Raw genomic sequence first — 21,432 nt, 5'->3', positions numbered from 1 at the left:
TCGTAAATTGAAGATCGCAAAAACTATCGTCATGCCGTGCTCTGCATTAAAAAAAATTAAAAAAAAAAATATTGCGTATCATTGATTTTTTTTTTTTTTTTTTTCTGAAAAGGGTGAAATGTTTTTACTTCGAAAGTTTTTTTTTTTTTTTGCAAAAATTCATAAAAAAATACAAAAATCGCTCTGTCTGCAGAGTTTTTCTTTTAAACATACTTAAAATTAAACTTCCTACATTTTAGTACAAAAATATTTTTCTGGCGCAATTGGTTCCGAGTCTGTGGGGTAAAACGTACTAAAAAGTGCTAAACATAGCATAAAACATTAAAGAACTTTTTTTGAACAACAAAGTTTTTAGAAATAAATTATAGCCGATGTTACTTCCTGATAATGTAGCCATCTATAGTGGAAAAAAGGTTAAAATCGGTCCAGTAGTTTTGGAACCTATTCAACACAAATATAAAAACAAACAAAACGACTTAAGTGAGGCCCAAGCGTTGGACAAAAATTGTTATAGGGTTAAAAGTGGAAAAAAATAATCACACTTCAAGGTTTTTCTTGTGACTCAGAAGCATGCGTGTATATTTTTCGCTGCATAATTTGTGCTCTACGTTGTTCCCGAGTAGCATCAACTCATCGGCCGATCATCGGCCGTTCATCGAAATCCGATCAAACTTTGATCGGTCGATGATCTGCCGATGATCGGATTTTTCATCGGAAATTGCTCCAATATGTCTCATCGGCAATAGTAGAATCCGATCATCGGTATCCGATGAATTTTGCTCCCTATACCCATGAGATTTGGAGCAATATACGAGCAGTGCTTTTCCGAGGCGATAAATTTTGGATGAAAATACGATGAGATTTGGAGTAATATACGAGCAGTGCTGTTCCGAGGCGATGAATTTTGGATGAAAATACGATGAGATTTGGACCAATATACGAGCAGTGCTGTTCCGAGGCGATGAATTTAGGATGAAAATACGATGAGAAGTAATAACAACCGCGATATAGGGACAAGCAGGAGGGAAAAAAAATTAACAGTGGGAAGATGGGACCGCCATCTTGGATGATCACGTGACACTTCCGCCATCTTTAAAACTTTCAGAAGGGGTATTTTCGGATGACGTCATTTGGGACAATTATTTAATATACTTTAATTTCTTTTAATAACTTGTTTAGTTAATTTCTAATTTAACAACTTTTGATGAACGTGATTCATGAGCTTAATCTAATTCACTTTAACCGGGAATCGAACCCTAGACCTCTGGAGTACGAGATTCATATGCTAACCACTAGACAAGCAATGCTCTCTCCAAAGAGGAAAATAATGTATTAAATAGAAAATCATTTGTGGCGCCATCTATCGGGGGGCAAGGCCATGACAGATTTCTGAACGGAAAGTGAGAATTTTCTTCAGTGAATATACTTGTGGCGCCAGCTAGTGAAGAGTCGGAGTCGATCATTTTGCCCGCAAACCGAGTCGGAGTCGGTAATTTTGGGAGTCAAATTGAACAGAATGGAATTGTTTTGGAGATAGAGAGAAATCATTCCAGAGTCGGAGTCTCATTTTGTTCGCAATTCCAGTGAGGTAATCGGGGTTGGAATCGTGGAGTTAAAGTTGAATGCATTTTGCAGCAAATCGGAGTAAACCCTTCCAAAATCCAGGAGTCGGATTCGCAGTCAAAGTCTCAGTCATTTTTCCTCCGATACTCAACCCTGAATGTTGATCCGTATAGCCTTACGTTTGATCAATAGTCGGATATTCGAATAATAAAACTTATCCTATTTTAACAGTTGGGAGACTTCCAAAAATTTTAGATTGGGAAAACTTTTATCGGAAAATTTAAACGACCTACTTTTTTTAAGATGAAATGTAACTCGGCAAATTTTCATCGGAAAATTTGATCGTTACGATCTCTTTTTCCGATGAAATGTAGCTCGGCAAATTTTCATCGGAAAATTTGATCGTTAAGATCTCTTTTTCCGATGAAATGTAGCTCAGCAAATTTTCATCGGGAAATTTGATCGTTACGATCTCTTTTTCGGATGAAATTTCGCTCGGCAAATTTTCATCGGAAAATTTGATCGTTACGATCTCTTTTTCCGATGAAATGCAGCTCGGCAAATTTTCATCGGAAAATTTGATCGTTACGATCTCTTTTTCCGATGAAATGTAGCTAGGCAAACTTTCATCGGAAAATTTGGTCGTTACGATCTCTTTTTCCGATGAAATGCAGCTCGGCAAATTTTCATCGGGAAATTTGATCGTAAGGATATAGTTTTCCGATAAAAAACGTCTCATCGAAAACCGTTCTCGGATTCTGATCGCAACGATATCAGCGTGAAATACGCGATGAGTTTAGGAGGAGTCGATGATCGGCCGAGCAAAAGCAAAATCCGATGAGTTGATGCTACCTGGGTTTCGTTCAAGCAAACCATCAACTTAATACTTATTTTATAACTTGTTCATGCTCTTAGTTCATCGCGTTCTAAACCAAAGAAAAGTATTTTTTAAAATGCACAGGCCTCTACAACAGTCCACCGTTTTGGAATTTACGAATTCTTTAAACTGTGCCATAAAAAGTGAAGAATTTTTCAGGGCTTCTTGTGCTTAGTATTTACGGGGTGTAAGCAGAGCAGAACACGCAGCTTTGCCGTTGCGATTTTTTCCATAGATTTCTGCGATGGTATATTCAATATCTTTATGTTACTTCTACACGTCACGTTTACGTTCTACACGTCAATGCTTTCACGTTATACAGGGTCAGTTGCGTAGCCATGGGGGGATAGGGGGGGTCAGAACCCTCCCATGAGCCCCAAAAAAGCATTTTTCAGTCGAACCTGAAGATTCGTTTATAATGTCAATTGTTGTTTAATTGATATATATATATACATGCATACATATATATAAATATACATACATACATACATACATATATATACATATATATATATATATACATACATATATATATATATATATATATATATGCATACATACATACATATATACATACATACATACATATATATATATATATATATATATATATATATATATATATATATATATATATATATATATATATATATATATATATATATATATATATATATATATATATATATATGTATACTTTAACCTACAGAAAAAATGAACCCCCCCCCTAAGGATTTTTTCTCGCTACGCCACTGTACAGGGTGCCCACTAAGTCCCTTCCCACTCTCTTAACTTTGGAACGGCTGGTGCTATATTCATAAAAGTGGTGTCTAAGTATAGTAAAGTAGTCATTTGCTACTTAATAAAATTGCCTACGGTGCCACTTGGTGGAAAATTGCGGAGTTAGGATTTTTATCTTGAAAACGGATTGAGATGTACAAAGTTGTAGAGCATCATCGATTTAGTAAGAAAATACACCTCGTGAACATCAACGCATAGAATAGAACGCTGTAACGCGCATTTATTTTTCCTGGATTTCCTACACTGTGACGTAAGAAAATGATCCGAAATAAAAATAAAGAAACAACAAGCTGTAACAATATACTTGACGTTTTCGGAACGTGTTTTACTCAGAAGATTATTCTTTCTCCTTCCGTTCAAATTTCGCGACGTCACGGGAACGTGAATCCGGACCGTTTTCGTGACATCACGAAAACTAAGCCATTCTATTCTTTGCTTTAATGTCAACAAGGTAAATATTTGTTCTAAATTGATGGTGTCCTACAACTTTTTAAAGCCCTTTTTTCCCCTATCTCGAACCGTTTTTGAGATAAAAATTCTAACTCCGCAATTTTCCATCAGGTGGCGCCGTAAGCAATTTTATTTAGTAGCGCATGAACACCTTTAGTATACCTAAAGACCACTTTTATGAATATAACAGCTGCAGTAATGTTGTTAAGAGGATGGCAAGGGACTTGAGTGGGACCCTGTATGTGAATATATTAGGTATATGAGACAGCGAGAAGTAAAGGAATGTTAATAAATAGGGGAGAGAGTCGGACAATATTTTCATTTTTGTAATAGTTTCTTTAATTTTAGATATAAAGAAATTTTAATTGCAGAACATAATTATAGAACCCTTTAACAATCAGTGTAAATTTTTCTTATTATATTTCTTTCTAACAAAATTACTTTCGAAAGGCCCTCAAAATGCCCCACTGTGTCCCATGCAGGGATTTTTTTTAGACGTAACTTTATTATTTTCAGTGCATCAAACGTCATTTCACAAATAACTTTTCTACACTCACATATGCGTTACCATCATCATCATCATCATCATAGCTGACTAAACAGCCCAGTTACGAACCAAGGCTTTCTTTTGAAGATTTTCCCATAATGACTTCTATACAGTTGGCTCGCTGTTTAACGACTTTCAAGGGACCACACAAAATCGTCTTTAAGTAGAGAGCGTCCTTAAATAGAATGCATTTAACACTACAGTGGACCATCTGGGTCCGTGAAAAGCCGTCGTTAAATCGAGAAAGTCGTTAAATAGAGCGTCGTTAAGCAGAGAGCCAACTGTATATTCATTGAACTCCAGTTCCTTTCATCTATTGCGAGAAAATCAGACGTTAGAATTATAATTATTTTTAAGTCTTGTCGGTTAGGGCAGATACGAGTTTTGTGCTTAGCTCTGCAGTATTATAAAGGGTGTCCCAAAATTAACGCAAGATTTGAATTTGCCGCCATTTTTGCAATAAATGGTTGGCAACCCTGAAAAAAGAACAATTTGACAGCTGAGAGTTTAGGGTAATCAAAAATGGAGCGTTATACGATACAATAACGCGCTTTCATTATTGAACAATTGTTTCAAAAATAATGAAAGTTGAGGCTGGTCAAGCAGTTACTGTTATTGGCGATCGGTATCGCAACACGGTAATGCACTGGTGGTTGTGGGCTTGTTGACAGAGACCTTTGAATTCAAATAACCCCATAAGAAGAAATTTAAAAATGTTAAATCACACGATCTAGGGTGCCAATTCTGATGACCGAAATGAGAGAGTACGCGACTAGGAAATGCCTTATGCAGTAATCGAAATGTTTCACTCTCTCTAGCTGTATGGTACAATAACACCCCATTTTTACTAACCCTAAACTCTCAACTGTCAAATTGTTCTTTTTTCATGGCTGCCAACAATTTATGGAAAAAATGGTGGCAAATTCAAATCTTGCGTTAATTTTGGGACACCCTTTACATCACTATTTTTGTGCATTACTACATGTGTATGCTTAGCATGCAAGGAAAGAAAGTGATATAAATTACTTTAAGGGATCGTTAAATTGGACGCTTGCAGCAGAATGCATCACAATTTGAACATTGGCTTGAACCTTTTCGAAGTCTTCAATAGTTAGCCCAAGTCGATCTTTGGTTATGTCTCCTTCAACAATACAAATGCTGTTGCGGAACTGTGGGTAAACTTCTTTGACTTTACTAAATAGCTGTAAAATACCAAAAAAAAAAAAAATCAATGGACTTCAATTTAAAAGCAATAAAAGTGAAAATGATTTAAACAAAAATTTTAACTGATACCAACTTGAAAATTGAAAAAGTGAAAATGATATGACCAGGATGTTAAGAACAAATAATCGTAAAATATACAACAAGTAACACTGCACGGCAAGAAAAAAAAATTACCATTATTGCTTAATTTTTAAGTAAAATGATCCCCTAAATCCAAATATGACCCCTGTTTTTTTCCCATTACGTCCCAGTTTTTTTTATAAATGCCCACCTACCGGCCCTCCATTTTTCCATTTCCGACAGTTTCAAAGCCATCATCTTTATTTGGAGGGGAAGGGAGCATTATATTAACCATTTATAGTCTTCTGAGGGGTAGAGAGGTGCAAAGTTCAAAAGCATGAACATTTATAGTAAGTTGGGAGACTCATGGGGGAATTTCTCTCTAAAATATTAAAAGAAATTATTTAAACCCTTCAGTTACTCTTATCCAGAGATTGGTTCTTCAGATCTTGATAACTTGACTTACTTGTATCGATTCCTCCCCATTAATTTGTCTGGATTTTTAAGACCTATGAAAAACTCTCGACTAGAACCTTGCTAGACGAGTTTCATCGCTCCACACTGCTTAAGCCAGTTACTTTCTGTAGTTTACTGTTAAGCACTGTTTAAGCCAGTTAAGGTCAGTTACTTTCACCTCAGCTTAAAATTGAAAGCCGAGGGTAAGGGCTGGAAGGGGGGAAGGGATGGTTACATTCTAAGCTTGGTTGTTGCGTGGTTTACAAATAAAATATGTAATTCATTTTCCAATTAACTACAATATATAACTATGTGATATAAAGGAAAATTATTTACCTCAGTTTTGAAAATCTTCTCCAATCGTTCATGAGAGCTTAAATTTTTCTTTGATCTTATCAACAGGTAGATTTTTTTGATCCCTGGACAGCATCGTAGCAATTTTTCTAATAAAACCTGCATTAAATAATTACTAATGAATTATTTGTATTTTTTTTACATAAACATACAAAATTTATTCATGCTAAATTGCATACTGAAGCAACCGTTCCTTTTTTCGTTTAAAAGAGGTAGCTAAGTGAGGGAGCCAGTTTAGGTTGGTTTTTTGTGAGTAGCAACACGAATGTAAAATCATACGAGCATAGAATTTGTATAGGAAGAATCTGAAACTTAAAATAAAATTCCATTCGAGTCTGAATAGCAACTCCTTTTGTTGTCATTCAGAGCTTACACTATGAATTCAGAAGTACTTTTCTCCACCTATCTCCAACTTTAGCAAAAAGACTTACGTTTTACCCAAAAGGGTATGGCTTATGCAATTGTGCAAAGCTTGGACAAGAGGCTGTCGATCGTCTACGGAGGTGTTTCGAGATGGAGAAGGTGCCGCTGATGAGGCTAGTGGCTTAAAAATCAATTCTTGAAATCGTGATGAGGCACTTTCCCATTTTGATTTGTGGCTTAAGATAAGAGTTCCGCAACAAACTGGGATTTTTAAAATACGGTTCAAGAGTCGCTACCAAGCTTCAGTTTTGAAACTGTTTTTTTTTTTTTTTTGAGCAATCACGATTGCTTATTGTTCTCACTTGACTGTTTTGATGTCCTTTGATTTTATTTTCCCACCGCCACCCTCTGCAGCATCACCGTCGACCGGGTCCTCACGATGCTGCTCCTATAGCGAAAGCCGTCTCCAGGTTGCATCCATGTCCTACACACACGCGCATACATACACAACTACACACACACGCACGCACACACACACACAAACACATACACACACATACACATACACAGAACTACCCACACATTCATGCCTGCACACAGAGACAAACACATATGCCTACACGCACCCCCCATACACATCCCCCCTTCACACACATTCATATACACAACTACCCACACACTTATGCCAGCACACAGACACAAACACACATGCCTACACACACATACACCCTACGCACGAACACACATACCCCCACACACAAACACACACGCCTACATACACACACTCGTGATTGCGAAAAACATAATTTGAATTCAAGATGACAAAATTCAAATTAATTTTTTTTAATTTGTTTTAACTTTTCATCAAACTGGTGCATTTTTATCAAAATGCATAAATTATTACTGCTGAACAAGGAATAAACCGGCTAAGGAGGTGCTTCGCAACGGAGATGGGGCCGCTGATGAGGCAAGTGACTTAAAACCAATTCTTGAAATCTTTATGATTAACTTTCTGATTTTACTTTATGGTTTAAAATAAGACTTCCGTAAAATCTTGGGGTTTTCAAAATGCGATTCCGAAGTAGCTACCAAGCTCTAGTCTTGAAACTGCGTTTTTGTAAAATAAATTTATATGATTTGTTTAAACATTTCATCAAACTGATAAAATATATAAATTACTACTGCTGAACGTAGAGGATAACACTTCAAGTAGTTTTCATCTCCACTGAATGTAATTAATCAATTTGTAATTAACAGTTGTACAGAGTGTATTTTGGTACAAGTTACTAAAATTTAACATAGTTAAAAGTACTGTCTTCCAACCTCCATATCAAGAGCACACTGAAGAATGGCAAAATGTCAGTATTTCCGGTGTTCGAGAAAACCTCGTTTGAAAGTTCAAAACCTCAATCTTTTTTCATTGTACAGGAAATCTTTTCGCGAATTTTTGCGTTGATCTTTCTCCTATTGTACCTGTTGAAATTTAAACAATGAATTCTAGTCAAAAAACACTTGTTGTTACATTGAAATCAACTCAACTGAAAAAAATTACATTTCGTCTATCTTCCGTGCACTCGTCTCTTACTTTGCAGGCGTATTTTTTAGAGGTTTATTTTTCTATACATATTTTTTTTTTTAGGTTAAATGATTCAAGTCACTTGTTCCTTAAAAACGATGAAAACATGCTCGCCTTCATTAAATCTCTTTTCAGAATGAAAAAAGTAAGTCCATATGAAATATTAAAAAAATTACCTTTCCTACTAAGCCAGTTACTCCTGTAAGAAAAATTGATTTTCCGTAGAAAAAACTTTGAACTGGAGTTAAATTGGAATAAGCCTCGAGTTCCATTTCAGCTTCCATTGTAACACGTCAGTAATTCTTTTTCAAAAACTCCAGCCTGAAAATAAGTAAAATATGACAAATTTCGAGCTATGGATGAATGAAAATGTAAACTAAAAGGGAAAAATAGCTACATAATTTTGAAAATTATTAAGATTTTTCTCTTGCAAAGGTGTTACTGCTTAATTTAGATAAAATAAATTTCGTGTTAATACAATTTGTGTAAACATATTCCATGCGAGCAAAACTATAGTATTTCATCAGGCAGGTTTTTGAAAGGTGTATAGGTATTTGAAAGGAGAAGTAATGAGAATATGCTGAAAGTGCTATTCATGTAAAAAAGCAAACCTTACTATATAATCATCTTCACTATATTAAGAAAATTAGGTGCTAGCGAAATAAAACTATTCAATTACGCAATTATGAGTGAAGTTATTTATTTTTGCTCTAGAGGAACAAAAATCTCTGCACAGCTCATACGATATGATTATTTAATTTCTTCAGACATAATAAGTGTAAAAATATTTCTATATTATTTTCTGCTAAATTATATTGTACTACCACATACAGTTGAATTTGATTACAGAGATATTGTTAATAGTGAGCTGCTATACCGTCAAAACATTCTGGTCTTTTTATTGGATAGTCATTTCCAATGTTTCAAAGGGTTGGGGGCAAAGGGTCACTCAATGCAAATTTTGTCAAAATCTCCCTTAAAAGCACTCCCACTTAATGTTAAGTCTCAAAGTCAGGAAGGGCACTTGCTCCCTCCAGGGGCCCCTAAATGATTAGCCTGTATCTTTATCTGCTCATAAACTGCAGAGCCAGGTGGGGGAAAATGGACATACATCAGATAAATGGCTGTAGCTTGGAAAGAAACCAAAATATATAAATATTACGGTTATTCATAATGGTTTTACTACTTCTTTAACTATGATCACTTTACTCCATGTTATGATCATTTTCCCACACCCCATAGGGTAAAGTGGTCTTAAAATACATAGGGAAAAGAAAGTGGTATAAGACTAATTGAATCAATATTTTTCATCCTAAAATTCAATGCTCCGTGTTTTTTATTAATGTAATGTACATGTACAGTACCGACGAGAGACCATGTCAGCCTAATCAGAAACTAGGGACCCGGCTCTGAATCGAAGTAGTATAAATATGACATGTTTCAGGGGGAATGGTAAGCAAATGGATATGGAACCTGCCTCGGCTCTCGGCGACCCTTGTAATGTAAAATAACAACAGAAAAAAGTTAAAGAAGTTTCTAGAGAATTTCTTTGGTTTATTATCCACCTAAGTTGAAAAACTTGGATTTTATGACCACTTTACCCCACCAGACCCTACTGTTCGTCTAATTCGAAAAGAGAAAATAAGCTTGACTAAATTATTTAGGTACATTTTCAATTTTCAATGCATAAAAAATGCTAAAACAATTTTACATAAATTAAAAAAATAATAATAATAAGTAGAGTTGGTTGGGGGAAATAGATCACAAGGGAAAGTGACCCAGTAAAACTAATACTTCAATTGCTAATGTTTCGCAGCTTTTTACTGTCAAAAACTAAACACTGATTATATTACGGTTCCCTTTAAATTATAAATATAACTCAGAAATTTTTAAAAATCATGGGCTAAATCCAGAGCAAGCGCACAGAAGGAATATTTTTTTTAATTGTAAATACATTACAAGAATTCATATATGTTTGATATCAGTATTACAATTTTTAAAATGGTTTTGTTTTTTAATACATCAATTATTTAATTAATAAGTCCTCACTGAAGAAACGTTCAATCTTAAAAAGAAAAAAAAAAGATTCTTACAACTACTTTATCTTGAAATTTTCGGTTATTTCATTAGTGATTCAGTTACCTAAGCAGCCTACAGAGATGTGTATATTGGCAATGGCTAGAATTGCTACAATGCAAAAATGAATATTTGAGAAAGTTTATTATTAAAACGTATGAAAATTCTGGAGACGGTTGATATAAAGTTAGGTCTGTGTACAAAAAATAAAACAATAAGAAAATGAAAGAGAATTAAAACTACGTTCTTTAATACACTTTTTTTTCAATGAGAAAATAGATTCTAAAATATAAAAAATCATAATTAAATTGATGTTTTTTTCCCCTTAGTAAACCATAAACACGCACATATACACATAAACTCGTCTACCGACGGCTTAGACTAAACCAACTACCTCCATGATAGGCTACTTTTCAGGAGGCAATAAAGACGTGTTAGGTTTGTAACAAGCTGTGCAGTTAGTTTTAATACCAAGAGCGTCTCTATTTGTACGCAACATCTGGAGTTACTTGTTTTTTTTTCTTTTAACTTATTTTAGACAATATGTGGAGTTAAATGGTTTGCAGTTCAAGATTTCAATCATATATATATATATATATATATATATATATATATATATATATATATATATATATATATATATGTGTGTGTGTGTGTGTGTGTGTGTGTGTGTGTGAGTGTGTGTGTGTGTGAGTGTGTGTGTGTGTGTCTGTTCGTATGAAGGCTTCAAAAACGTGAAACTGTGTAGGTTTTAATTTCATTTTTGGTCTTTTCTTTCTCATGATAATTATTTTCACGTGTTAAAAAAAATTATTAAGTAAAAACAAAAAACCCGACTAAGTAAAAACAAACAAACAAACAAAAATAAATAAATAAATAAATAAATAAAAAGGAAAATGTATATGCCCAGTAGTTTTGAATATTATTAAGTACTACTGAATAACTACACCCTTGAAATATTTTTATAACCGTACGCAGATAAGACAAATCATAAATTCAAAAGCAGAATAGAATGATCAACAGTCGAGGCCCATTCCTTTCTGATTCAAAGAACCCAGTAAAATTCAAATGGGCCCGACTGTTGATATTTCTGTTCTGTTTTTGAATTTATGATATGTCTTATCTGTGTACGAATATAAAACTATTTCAATGGTACAGTTATTCAGTAGTACTTAATAGCATTCTAAACTACTGGGATTATACATTTTTCTTTTTCTTTATTTTTTTTAGTTTTTGCGGAGTCGGGTTTTTGTTTTTATTTAATAATTATTTTTATTTTACACTTTTTAGTTAATTTTCATTGACTTAGTCATTATGATTATAAGACTCGCAATCTTGTCTTTTCATTGAGAGAGTTTGTATCGTGAGGTTTATTAAATAACTTGCGGTGGTTTAAACTACTGATAATTAGTCCCCCTAGGGACTTAACTCGGTTTAAAGCTACATGTGCTTGACCTTTAGCAAAAATGCAAGAACTTAAGTCAACCACAGCACAGCTATATAAACAGCCTGTATAACTCATGATGACGCGAAACCGGAAACGTCGTCAGTCAAATCTTTCTCGCAAAACTAAAAAAGCCTCTCAAGAAAGCACTTGTCGCGAAACTCAGTCCCTTGAATCAAGGCAAAAACAAATGCAACATGTTAGAGATGAAAATCGAATTAGTAGGCTCTCTTTCTTTTGGTGCTTATTGCACGGGTTTATTTTGATGAGGACTACAATCTGAGTGTCTTGCCTTCGTTACGCATAATATATTTTTTATTGCAGTATAGAATACATATAAAGAACACACGAAAGAATTTACATCAGAAAGAGGAGAAAGTACATCCGGAGCGAGGATGTCTTGACCCACTGCCTCAAGTGGGAGAAGCAATCGCTTAGACCACTAGGTCAATCAGACCCCAATTAGTAGACTTAGTAAACAAAAATTTCAGGCAGCGAAAACTACCTGCATTTGTCCCACGCAGGTAGCGTGCGACACAGTGTGCAACACCCAACATACGCCGATCCCAAACTGAAAAATATGGCAACTGGTTGTTGATATCATGAATTTTGATTGCTGTCATGTGTTTAGTGACACTCCTGAGGTTAAGACAAATCTATTGACGTAAGAATTACCAAAATTGGCCAAGGCGTTCAGCCTGCAGAACGCCACATAGGAACAGACATACATACATAGACTTATAAACACATTACAATCCTTTGCGTCGCTCACGCGCAGTCGGTAATAAAAAAAAATCTTTAGTTACCGTTTCTCAAAAAATTGTTTTTTGCCATGTATACACAAATATATTGCACATGGTCCTGTGTAAATGTCGTATAAAAGCAAAGTTATATTGAGCGGGATATTTTGTACAAAACTAATGATTTCAAAAGACCCTTTTATTCGCAGAAATAAAATATATTATCACAGCGATACTAAGTTAAAGAGTCAGGTGTGCCCACGATAGGGGCCCTTGGCGCAGGCTGCGCCATTAAAACTTTTAACGGGGAGCGGGGGGGGGGGCGTTTTTAATTTCATTTTGGGGAGTTCTTTTTCTGCAAATTGCTTTGCACCATTTGAGGGGAATGCGCTATCGATGGGCACCCCTGAAGTAATTAATAAGCATTCTAATCATGCATAATTAAATGAGTAGGATATCGTATAGTGTGGAAATTCGTTATTCCGAACTGGTTGCTATGGGGAAATGATGAGGAGAGGCGGGGGGCGAGTAAGCTAACTAATCGTTCGAATAAGGAACAATTCCTGCAGGAAAATCCCCTTACAGGCTAAAATGCGTGTGCTGAAAGATATAAATATGGGGTTTTCCCTCCGATGTACTTTCTTTTATCGGTCTATTGTTAAAAGGATATTTCTTTTATTGTTCAAGAGATCGCGAACCACACGATCTTGATTAGTGCATGCTTTGCAATGCTTTTCAAATATCACTAAACATATAAATACAGAAAATGTTTTTTTTTTTTACATGCATCCCATGCAAAAGTAAGTCTTGCACAAATAATCATTTTTTGCGAAAGCAAAAAAAAAAAGCAGTTACCTCAAGGCCCTCTTTAGCGGTTGACTCAAATAGCCAGAGACCTAAAATATAATAAACGAAAACGAACAAAATTATTTAGAAAATGGAAGGAAAAAAGTACTGCTTTCATGAACAAGTTTTATTTTCGCATTAAGGACATTCATTTTTTTTCGTATTTCTTTTATTACTGTTCATTTGACACCAAAAGTCAGAATAAAACAGTTAATAAATATGAGAATAGTTTGTTTCGCACGTTAGTTGTATTGCATGTACGCAAGTGCGTATTTAGATAATGAGTCATCGATGTCATGATTCGCCTTTAATGCGACAAAATATGGCTGAAAACTAGGTTCTACAAACTACAATTTAAAAAAAACTTAAAAAAATGGGACAGAAGCCAAACAGACCTTCTCCTGTTTGTGATCGAATGCTACACTTATGAATTTAATTTTTCATATTTCAATAAATACCCCCTCCAAAATCTGACACTAAATCTGCCCTTCGTTTTATGGAACTTAAAACAGGTTGCTTTATTGGTGTTTCGAATATTATCATTCAGATTACATTGGTTTGTATTAACGGGAGGGGGGGGGGGGGGGACCTACTTTGTTTTGAAGGAGCTCTGTTTTGTGAGCAGATTAATGAGCATTATGTGATAACACATAGAGGGAAGGAAGAGCGTTTTGTGAGCAATTAAATGAGTAATGTGTGACAACACATAGAGGGAAAGAAGAGTCCGCAACGTTAAACTGTTTTCCTTCTGGTAGAGTAAATAGTAAAAACAGTTTAAAAACTATAATTTTTGATCAGCCCCTTGTATAGCTGAGCATGGTTAAACTAAACAAAGAAAAAATAAAAAGATTGCGTTTCATGACGTTTTGATTTCCTTTAAATTTGTTTTCTGCAACAAATCGCTCTAAGTGTTCGCACGAATGGAAACAATTGACAATAATTGAGACTAAACTGCATTTTCGCATAGTCGGTAACACTTATAACCTTTTATTCTTCGGAACACAAACTTAAATAGACTTTTCCTTGACTGGAATATCTGAAGGCCAAAAAAAATCCCCGCAGCCACAAAGAAGGTCAAACAGTGAAACTTCCTTCAAGGTCCAGGAAGTAAGTTCACTTTTATTTGCACAGCGTCCACTTGTAGAATACCATTATTAACTGTATTTATAAAGCAGTTGCATATGAATTATGAATAAAAATTATTTGTAAACAAAAACATTTAAAAGATTTGAGGAGAAAGGAAATATATAGTAAAGTTTCATTTTGAGAAATTCTTAGTGCATAGAAAATATTGCATTAACTGTAAATGCTTGTGCAAGAGGACATTGGTAGGGTTTATGTAGCTTTGATAAATAATGCACTTAACAACAAAAAAGCTGGTTGGCGCTTTAACATGTTTCTACATGAAAAGTGTTTTAAATTGTTTTTCATGTTATTAATATGAAATATAATAGAACGTATAGTACAAATTTGAAGTATAAATTTGTAGTCTATAGAAACAGAGCACTATAGTAGTCCCAGTTTTGTACTAGTCAAAAAATACTTCTCAAGGAATCAACAATAAAAAATAATTTCTATGCTTTTGTGACAGTTTAGCTTTTATTAAAAGTCAATTCTGTCATTGTAACTTTGTAAATTTTTATAATGTTCTTATATGCTTATAAAGTTTTTACATGCTTAAATGCTTATAAAGTGTAAATGTAAAAAAAACGTATGTGCATGAAATTTTCCTATATCATTTCCTTCATGTTAAAAGGTATATTTTTTAACTGCATGAAAATATAAATTATTTTTAAAAGACGGTAAAATTCTACGGACCGTCGACGGTAAAATTTTAAGTACAACTTAAAAATTAAAGTAAACATAAAAAAGTAATTTAAAAAAGCTGGAAAGAAAAAAATATATCTTTTTTTTTTTATAATTGGCTGCATTTTCCTCGTTTCAAAACATTATGTAAATTTGATGAAAAATTCTCTTTCGAAAATAAAACGAGACACAGATTTTAATGGCTTTGTAATTTTAACAGTTCCGAGTGACCAATTACGCATTAATTTAATTTTGGTAATGGTAAATGTGAAATGTACGCGTGTGGCGTCAAAACAAAAATGGGAGCATCGCTTAAAGTTTCGAGCCGAGTCTAATGAAATTCAGCTTTTTCTTTCTGGCCCTTCTTCTTCATAAAAAATGCTTCGCTCAGCTAAATATGCAAAAACAACATTAAAAAAGCTTCGTAACTGTAAAGTTCTGTATAATTAACAAACAGTACAACTGAGACAGTTGCATAAAAGAACTGACGCACAATCAAAAGAAAACTTTCGCAATGAGCAAAAATGAGAAAGAAAAGAAAGAAATCGTTAAAACATAAACTGTAACTCTATCGAATATTAACAATTCAAACTGGAATAGCTAGAATGTTATATTTGATTTACCCATAATTGGTATTTTTCACTGAATTGTACTTAGAATACTTTTTATTTAAAACTCACATAAACGCATTTAGCACTTAGTTCACATTTTCAAGGCATGATTTTTACTACTAAACTTAAAACTTTTCTCTTTATTGAATGTTGTTGGCTAACGAAATAGAAAAGTGGTTAAATCCAACATTAACGCAAAAAAATAATAAATAATAAAAAAATCTTTCGTTTTTAAATAAGATTGTTTTTCCGATCAAAAACTGAAATCTTGGTTTTGTACAAGATCAAAGTTTGTACATTATCGTTGAAGAAAAAGTCACAATCGATGATCACTTTTTTTTCTCAACTTCATTATTTTGTTTTAACTGATTCGCTGTAATTCTTCTCTGATGTCTGAAGCTTCAATTGTGAGTTTGATTCACTCCGCGTTGGTCGTAAGATATTAGTGCATTCGAACTTATATAGTATATATATATATATATATATATATATATATATATATATATATATATATATATATATATATATATATATATATATATATATATAATTTAGAGCAAATTATAATAGAGGAGGGAGGTCCAAAGCGGGTAGGCCTTCGTATGCACCTCCATGGTGTGTAAGCGGCGTTGCATACGTATGTCGTGATTACATGAACACCCCCGAGTTATAATTAGTCCCAGAGACCAAGGAAGCAGCAGTAAAGCGGCATGGCGCAACCAGGCATAAAATAAAAAAAATGATACATTTCCAAAAAAAAAATTATTTTTCTTAATGAAGTTTTGTAACTTGTGATTAGTCGAAGACCAGCTTATTTTTTTTATTTTCAATAATATTACGTTATTCTGACACCATCCACCTACAAACTACGATAGTCATTTCGTTTGTTTCTTTTTTAAATTTAAGGTTATAATTATTGAAATAAAAAGCATGCTTTAGGGCAAAGCGGTTCGAACAATGAGAGTATAGGATTTAATCATATATTTATTTATAATTTCTTGACTTGTGTATTGAGTTAGATTTTCTATTTCAATAGGATAAGTATAACTTTAAAAAGTTATTTTTAGGATGGCAATTAATTAGTCCACTAATTTAATCAGCTTTATGTTTTATAAACAAATGTGCTGATTTTAAATTGGATAAGTACAACTGTTATATATATATATATAAATATATATGTATATATATATATATATAATATATATATATATATATATATATATATATATATATATATATATATATATATATATATATATATATATATATATATATAATGGCAGGTAGCTAGTAAAATATTTTAATCATTTATAACTTCATATTTGATGAGCAAATGTACCAAATCACAATTAGTTAAGCTTACCCGCTTTGGGCTCCGTGGTAGAGCAAAGTGGGTTTTTCAAATGTTTGTAAAGTTTAATATTAAAGAAATATTGGGTTTGAAAAAATACAAAAATCACTTTTTTTTTTTTGAAGTTCAACAACCTTGCTAGGAAATAAAACCGAAATTGTTGCGATAAAAGTTCAAAAACTGGCATTTTCGAGCGTTCTTCGAAAACCTACCCGCTTTGGGCCACCCTCCCCTATTACTCTATTTCGAGTAACCCTTTTACTGGAGCTTTTATGTTTAATGACTTTTCATAGAACGATGCTTTTATTCTGAGAAAGTTAATTATGCAGACTTTAAAACTACAAACTAAACTACAGGTTTCAATTAAATACTTACAAAAAAAACCTTTCGTTTGTCTATTTTTATATGCTAGATGTGTACCGTTTGACGTACGCTCAAAATTTTATTTCTATTTACTAATATTTTCACTAGAAATATAAGTTTCAAAGAAATTTTTTCTTTAAATAGATTTTTTCTTTAGAAGGCAGTTTTACAATACACATTAACAAATGTAAAAGGTTGCAAAAAAAGCTTCCTTATTACTAAAACTGCTTTAACTTCGGTACTAGGAAGGATATAGTACTGAAGTCAGTCTGGAATGTTTCTTTTTCAAAAGTAATTACTTTATAATAATAATAATTATTATTATTATTACTATTTTATTATTATTAATATAGTTATTATTACAATTATTTCATCATTATTATTATTATTATTATTATTATTATTATTATTATTATTATTATCGTTTCAAAAAAAAAGGATGTTCAAAAGAGAGGTGAAATAGTATTTCTAAGCGTAAAAAAGCATACTGTAGAAATCGACAAATACTGTTTCAAATAAATTAATTTATTAACTACATTTTGAACATAACTTTTGAGAAAGAATATACATAAGCCCATTCACATGATTGCTTACGGAAGCTTACTAATGTAAAATAAAGTATCATGCTTTCAAGAAAAAAAAACATCTAATTAGAGTTTTCAGACAAAAGATGACTTACTTCTTAACTTTTCCCGTAATCCATACGTCATTTAAACTTACACCAACAAAGATGTTTCACGATGTGCGTCGGAAAATTACTAAAAACCGAACTGCATCAGGAAGTGCTCTGGAGAATACATTTTAGGTTCTCCAAGGTAATCAACCCGCTCAACCTCTCTTGCGTAGTTCAGTCGTTTAAAAAATGCATGATTGCGAAAATTACTCCGTTTCGGATATATTTCTATGAATACTAAATTGTAAAGATTTTTTTTCACCGTTTGAAATAAGAGAAGCTATTCTTATCCTCAAAATATTATAAACTGGGCGGAAATTTGCAATTGTGCAATAAAATTTCCATGCATGCGAAATTGTTCTTCCAATGCCAATCAGAATCTTTGTGAAAGCAGTTAAAAAGCATAAAAAGCCCTGATGTGCTGTTTTTTTTTTCATTTATTTTTTCTTTTTTGTATTTAGACTAGCATTCCGAAACACTTTTTTCACAATTTTTCGCAACAGTTTATTTGGCCCTGAAAAGGATCTTTTGTTAATTTCAGCCATAACAGCAAAAAAAAAAAAAAAAAAACTCTCATTGTTTTAAATAAATGTTTATATTGTGCCTCGTTTGATATATTTCTCATTTGCATGCGAGAAAAAAAAGCTATATTTGCTTTCACACATTTCTTTCTCATCTGAATTCATCATCATCGCTTTTACAAATTCATATTTTGCAATATTCATCGTTTTTCCCCATAATGGCTATAAAATTAGACATCTCAGAAATGTCCAGCACATATGCGACTTTCTGAAACGAGAATAAACAGAAATGAAGAATTCTATGCACACTTGGAAAGTCTTATCAGTTAAGTTAACCGACAGGAGTAAGAAATATCATTTCATGATTCGTGTACAGGGAAGAAACATATTCTGAAATAATTCGTTCTCTACTATCAATTTAAACACATTAACAATAAGTTACAAAATTTAAGTTCGTACTGTATGAAAACTAGAAACAAAGTAAAAATCATCAGTTTCGTTCATTTGTTTTCTTTATACAGCATGTTTGGCCTTTGTTTTTAATATTTTAGATTAATATTTGACATCTGGGTGAAGAATAAAAGTAGCTTAAATAAAAGGATAATATCATCCTGAAACTGTCAAGGACTGTTAATCCCTCTAGCTAACACAGGACAATGCGTATTTTGGTGCAGATTTTTAATGAAATAATTTTTTATTTATTTTATGTGCAGAAAGCAAAATATAACTTTGTTTCTGCCCATAAAGTCTTGTTTGCAAATTGATTTTTTTTTCATTAACATGTTATATTAGGCTTAAAATATGGGTGAAAGTAAAGACACGTTTTCGAATAATATCTATTAGACATCTAAACTCATGCACGAAACATAACCTACAATAGTTAAATTCAAAACACTAAATAAATTGGTTTTTCTCTTAATTAAAATGGTTTTCTTTTTTTTTTTTTGAGCAATCACGATTGCTTATTGTTCTCATTTGACTGTTTTGATGTCCTATCATTTTATTTTCCCACCGCCACCCTCCGCACCATCACCGTCGACCGGGTCCTCACGATGCTGCTCCTCTAGCGAAAGCCGTCTTCAGGTTGCATCCATGTCCTACACACACGCGCATACATACACAACTACACACACACGCACGCACACACACATACCCCTACACACATACACAAAAACATACACACAACTACCCACACATTCATGCCTGCACACACACTCAAACACATATGCTTACACACACCCATACACATACCCCCCACACACACATTCATATACACAACTACCCACACACTTATGCCAGCACACAGACACAAACACACATGCCTACACACACATACCCCCTACACACAAACACACATACCCCCACACACAAGCACACACGCCTACATACACACACTCGTGATTGCGAAAAACATAATTTGAATTTAAGATGTCAAAATTCAAATTAATTTTTCTTTTTGATATTTTTGTTCATTTGTTTTGTCAATTTCATCACAGATTTCAACAGTAAAATTCTCATTTAAGCATCACACTTGCCTTGGTATTTTCCCTCTTTTGACTTCAATCTTTTCCTATTCTAGAATCTTCAAAATACTCTAAAAAACTGTCAAAATTGTACTAAAAGTAATGACACTTCATGCTCATACTATACCCAAAGTCTCTGCAATTGCTAAATATGTTGTATGCTAATTCGTGTTCGTTGATAACATTGTAATTATTTAGAAAAGCTCTTCGGAAGAATAAATGATAGCTACCTTATTTTCTCTGCCTCATTTATTATGAGTACTCAGTACGTGTGGGGAAAATAAATTAGGATGTTTACCTCGCTTTCTTTGATGTATGCCCTCCTTTTTTTCATTTGGCAAAAAGAAAAAAAAAAAAAACGAAGAAGAAAACTTAACCATATACTTAAGACTAGGTTATATCAACAAAAATGGGTTCCTCCAATCAGCTCAAAGTGCTATTTTGTGACAAAGTTTAAGCTCCACTTAATCTCATAAATTACACCTGATAGAGCAAACCTGCTTTCTTATTTACAGTCACTAGAAATAATTTTGTGCAGAAATCAGTGAAAAACTCCTGACACTAAGCAAAAAAAAAAAAATGATTTGATCTTCTTTTTATTGTCTGAAACCAGTGTTTCTTTAAACAAAACTTTTTGCCGACACCATTATGTTTTAGTAGTACTTCCAAATCATAAATTTTATATTTTAGAAATTTAATACATATTCCATTTTGACAATAATTCTGAAATAGAAAAAGTTGTTTTAAGAAAATAGAAAAAGAAAACTTTCGTAAAATAAAAGAGAGTATGGATCACTTTTGCTTTTTAATGCTAGGTGGCCCAACTGCATTAAGCTTTGACTATTTCCAGCTTTTGAACTTAAAAAAATTCAAAAAAATTCTCTTTACATTATAATATTAGTACGCTCAGTCATTACTACTTAGTGTCTTCCCGTATATATTGCTTCTCGCAAATACGATTTTGTGTACAAGGTTCTAATTAAAAAAAAACAAATTTTGATGTATGTTATTATATTGTAGACTGTATCCAATAAATCCAGTGATGCTATAAAAAATACATTGGCAAACAATTCTTTCAGAACAATAATAAAAAAAAAAAAATACGAATATAATTTTTAATCTTGCGTATTTACACTCCTTCTGTTGTCTTCAAAACACCAATGAAAGTGATATTTTACACTAAAGTAATATTAGCACTTGTAAAAAT

At 33.0% G+C, this 21,432-nt stretch overlaps 1 protein-coding gene across 4 annotated transcripts in view; it reads right to left on the bottom strand.

Moving 5' to 3' along the window:
* The window catches only part of LOC129219383 (fatty acyl-CoA reductase 1-like), a 75,143-nt gene that overhangs the window by 50,101 nt on the left and 3,610 nt on the right, over positions 1-21,432 (bottom strand). For 2 of the 4 annotated variants that reach the window (XM_054853768.1, XM_054853770.1), the window contains exons 2-5: positions 13,387-13,427; positions 8,448-8,592; positions 6,315-6,431; positions 5,265-5,440 (exon numbers count right to left, since the gene is read on the bottom strand). In XM_054853768.1, coding sequence (XP_054709743.1) covers positions 5,265-5,440; positions 6,315-6,431; positions 8,448-8,555 — 401 coding nt within the window. In that variant the 5' untranslated portion in view covers positions 8,556-8,592; positions 13,387-13,427. Of the gene's footprint in view, positions 1-5,264; positions 5,441-6,314; positions 6,432-8,447; positions 8,593-13,386; positions 13,428-18,187; positions 18,287-21,432 lie in introns of those variants that run through there. The other 2 variants (XM_054853769.1, XM_054853771.1) reach the window with 2 other exon arrangements.

Source organism: Uloborus diversus, chromosome 3 (genome assembly GCF_026930045.1).
Source record: "Uloborus diversus isolate 005 chromosome 3, Udiv.v.3.1, whole genome shotgun sequence".
Classification (NCBI taxonomy): Eukaryota; Metazoa; Arthropoda; class Arachnida; order Araneae; family Uloboridae; genus Uloborus; species Uloborus diversus.
The sequence above is the reverse complement of the archived record's forward strand: the minus strand, read 5'-3'. Positions and strand labels throughout refer to the sequence as shown.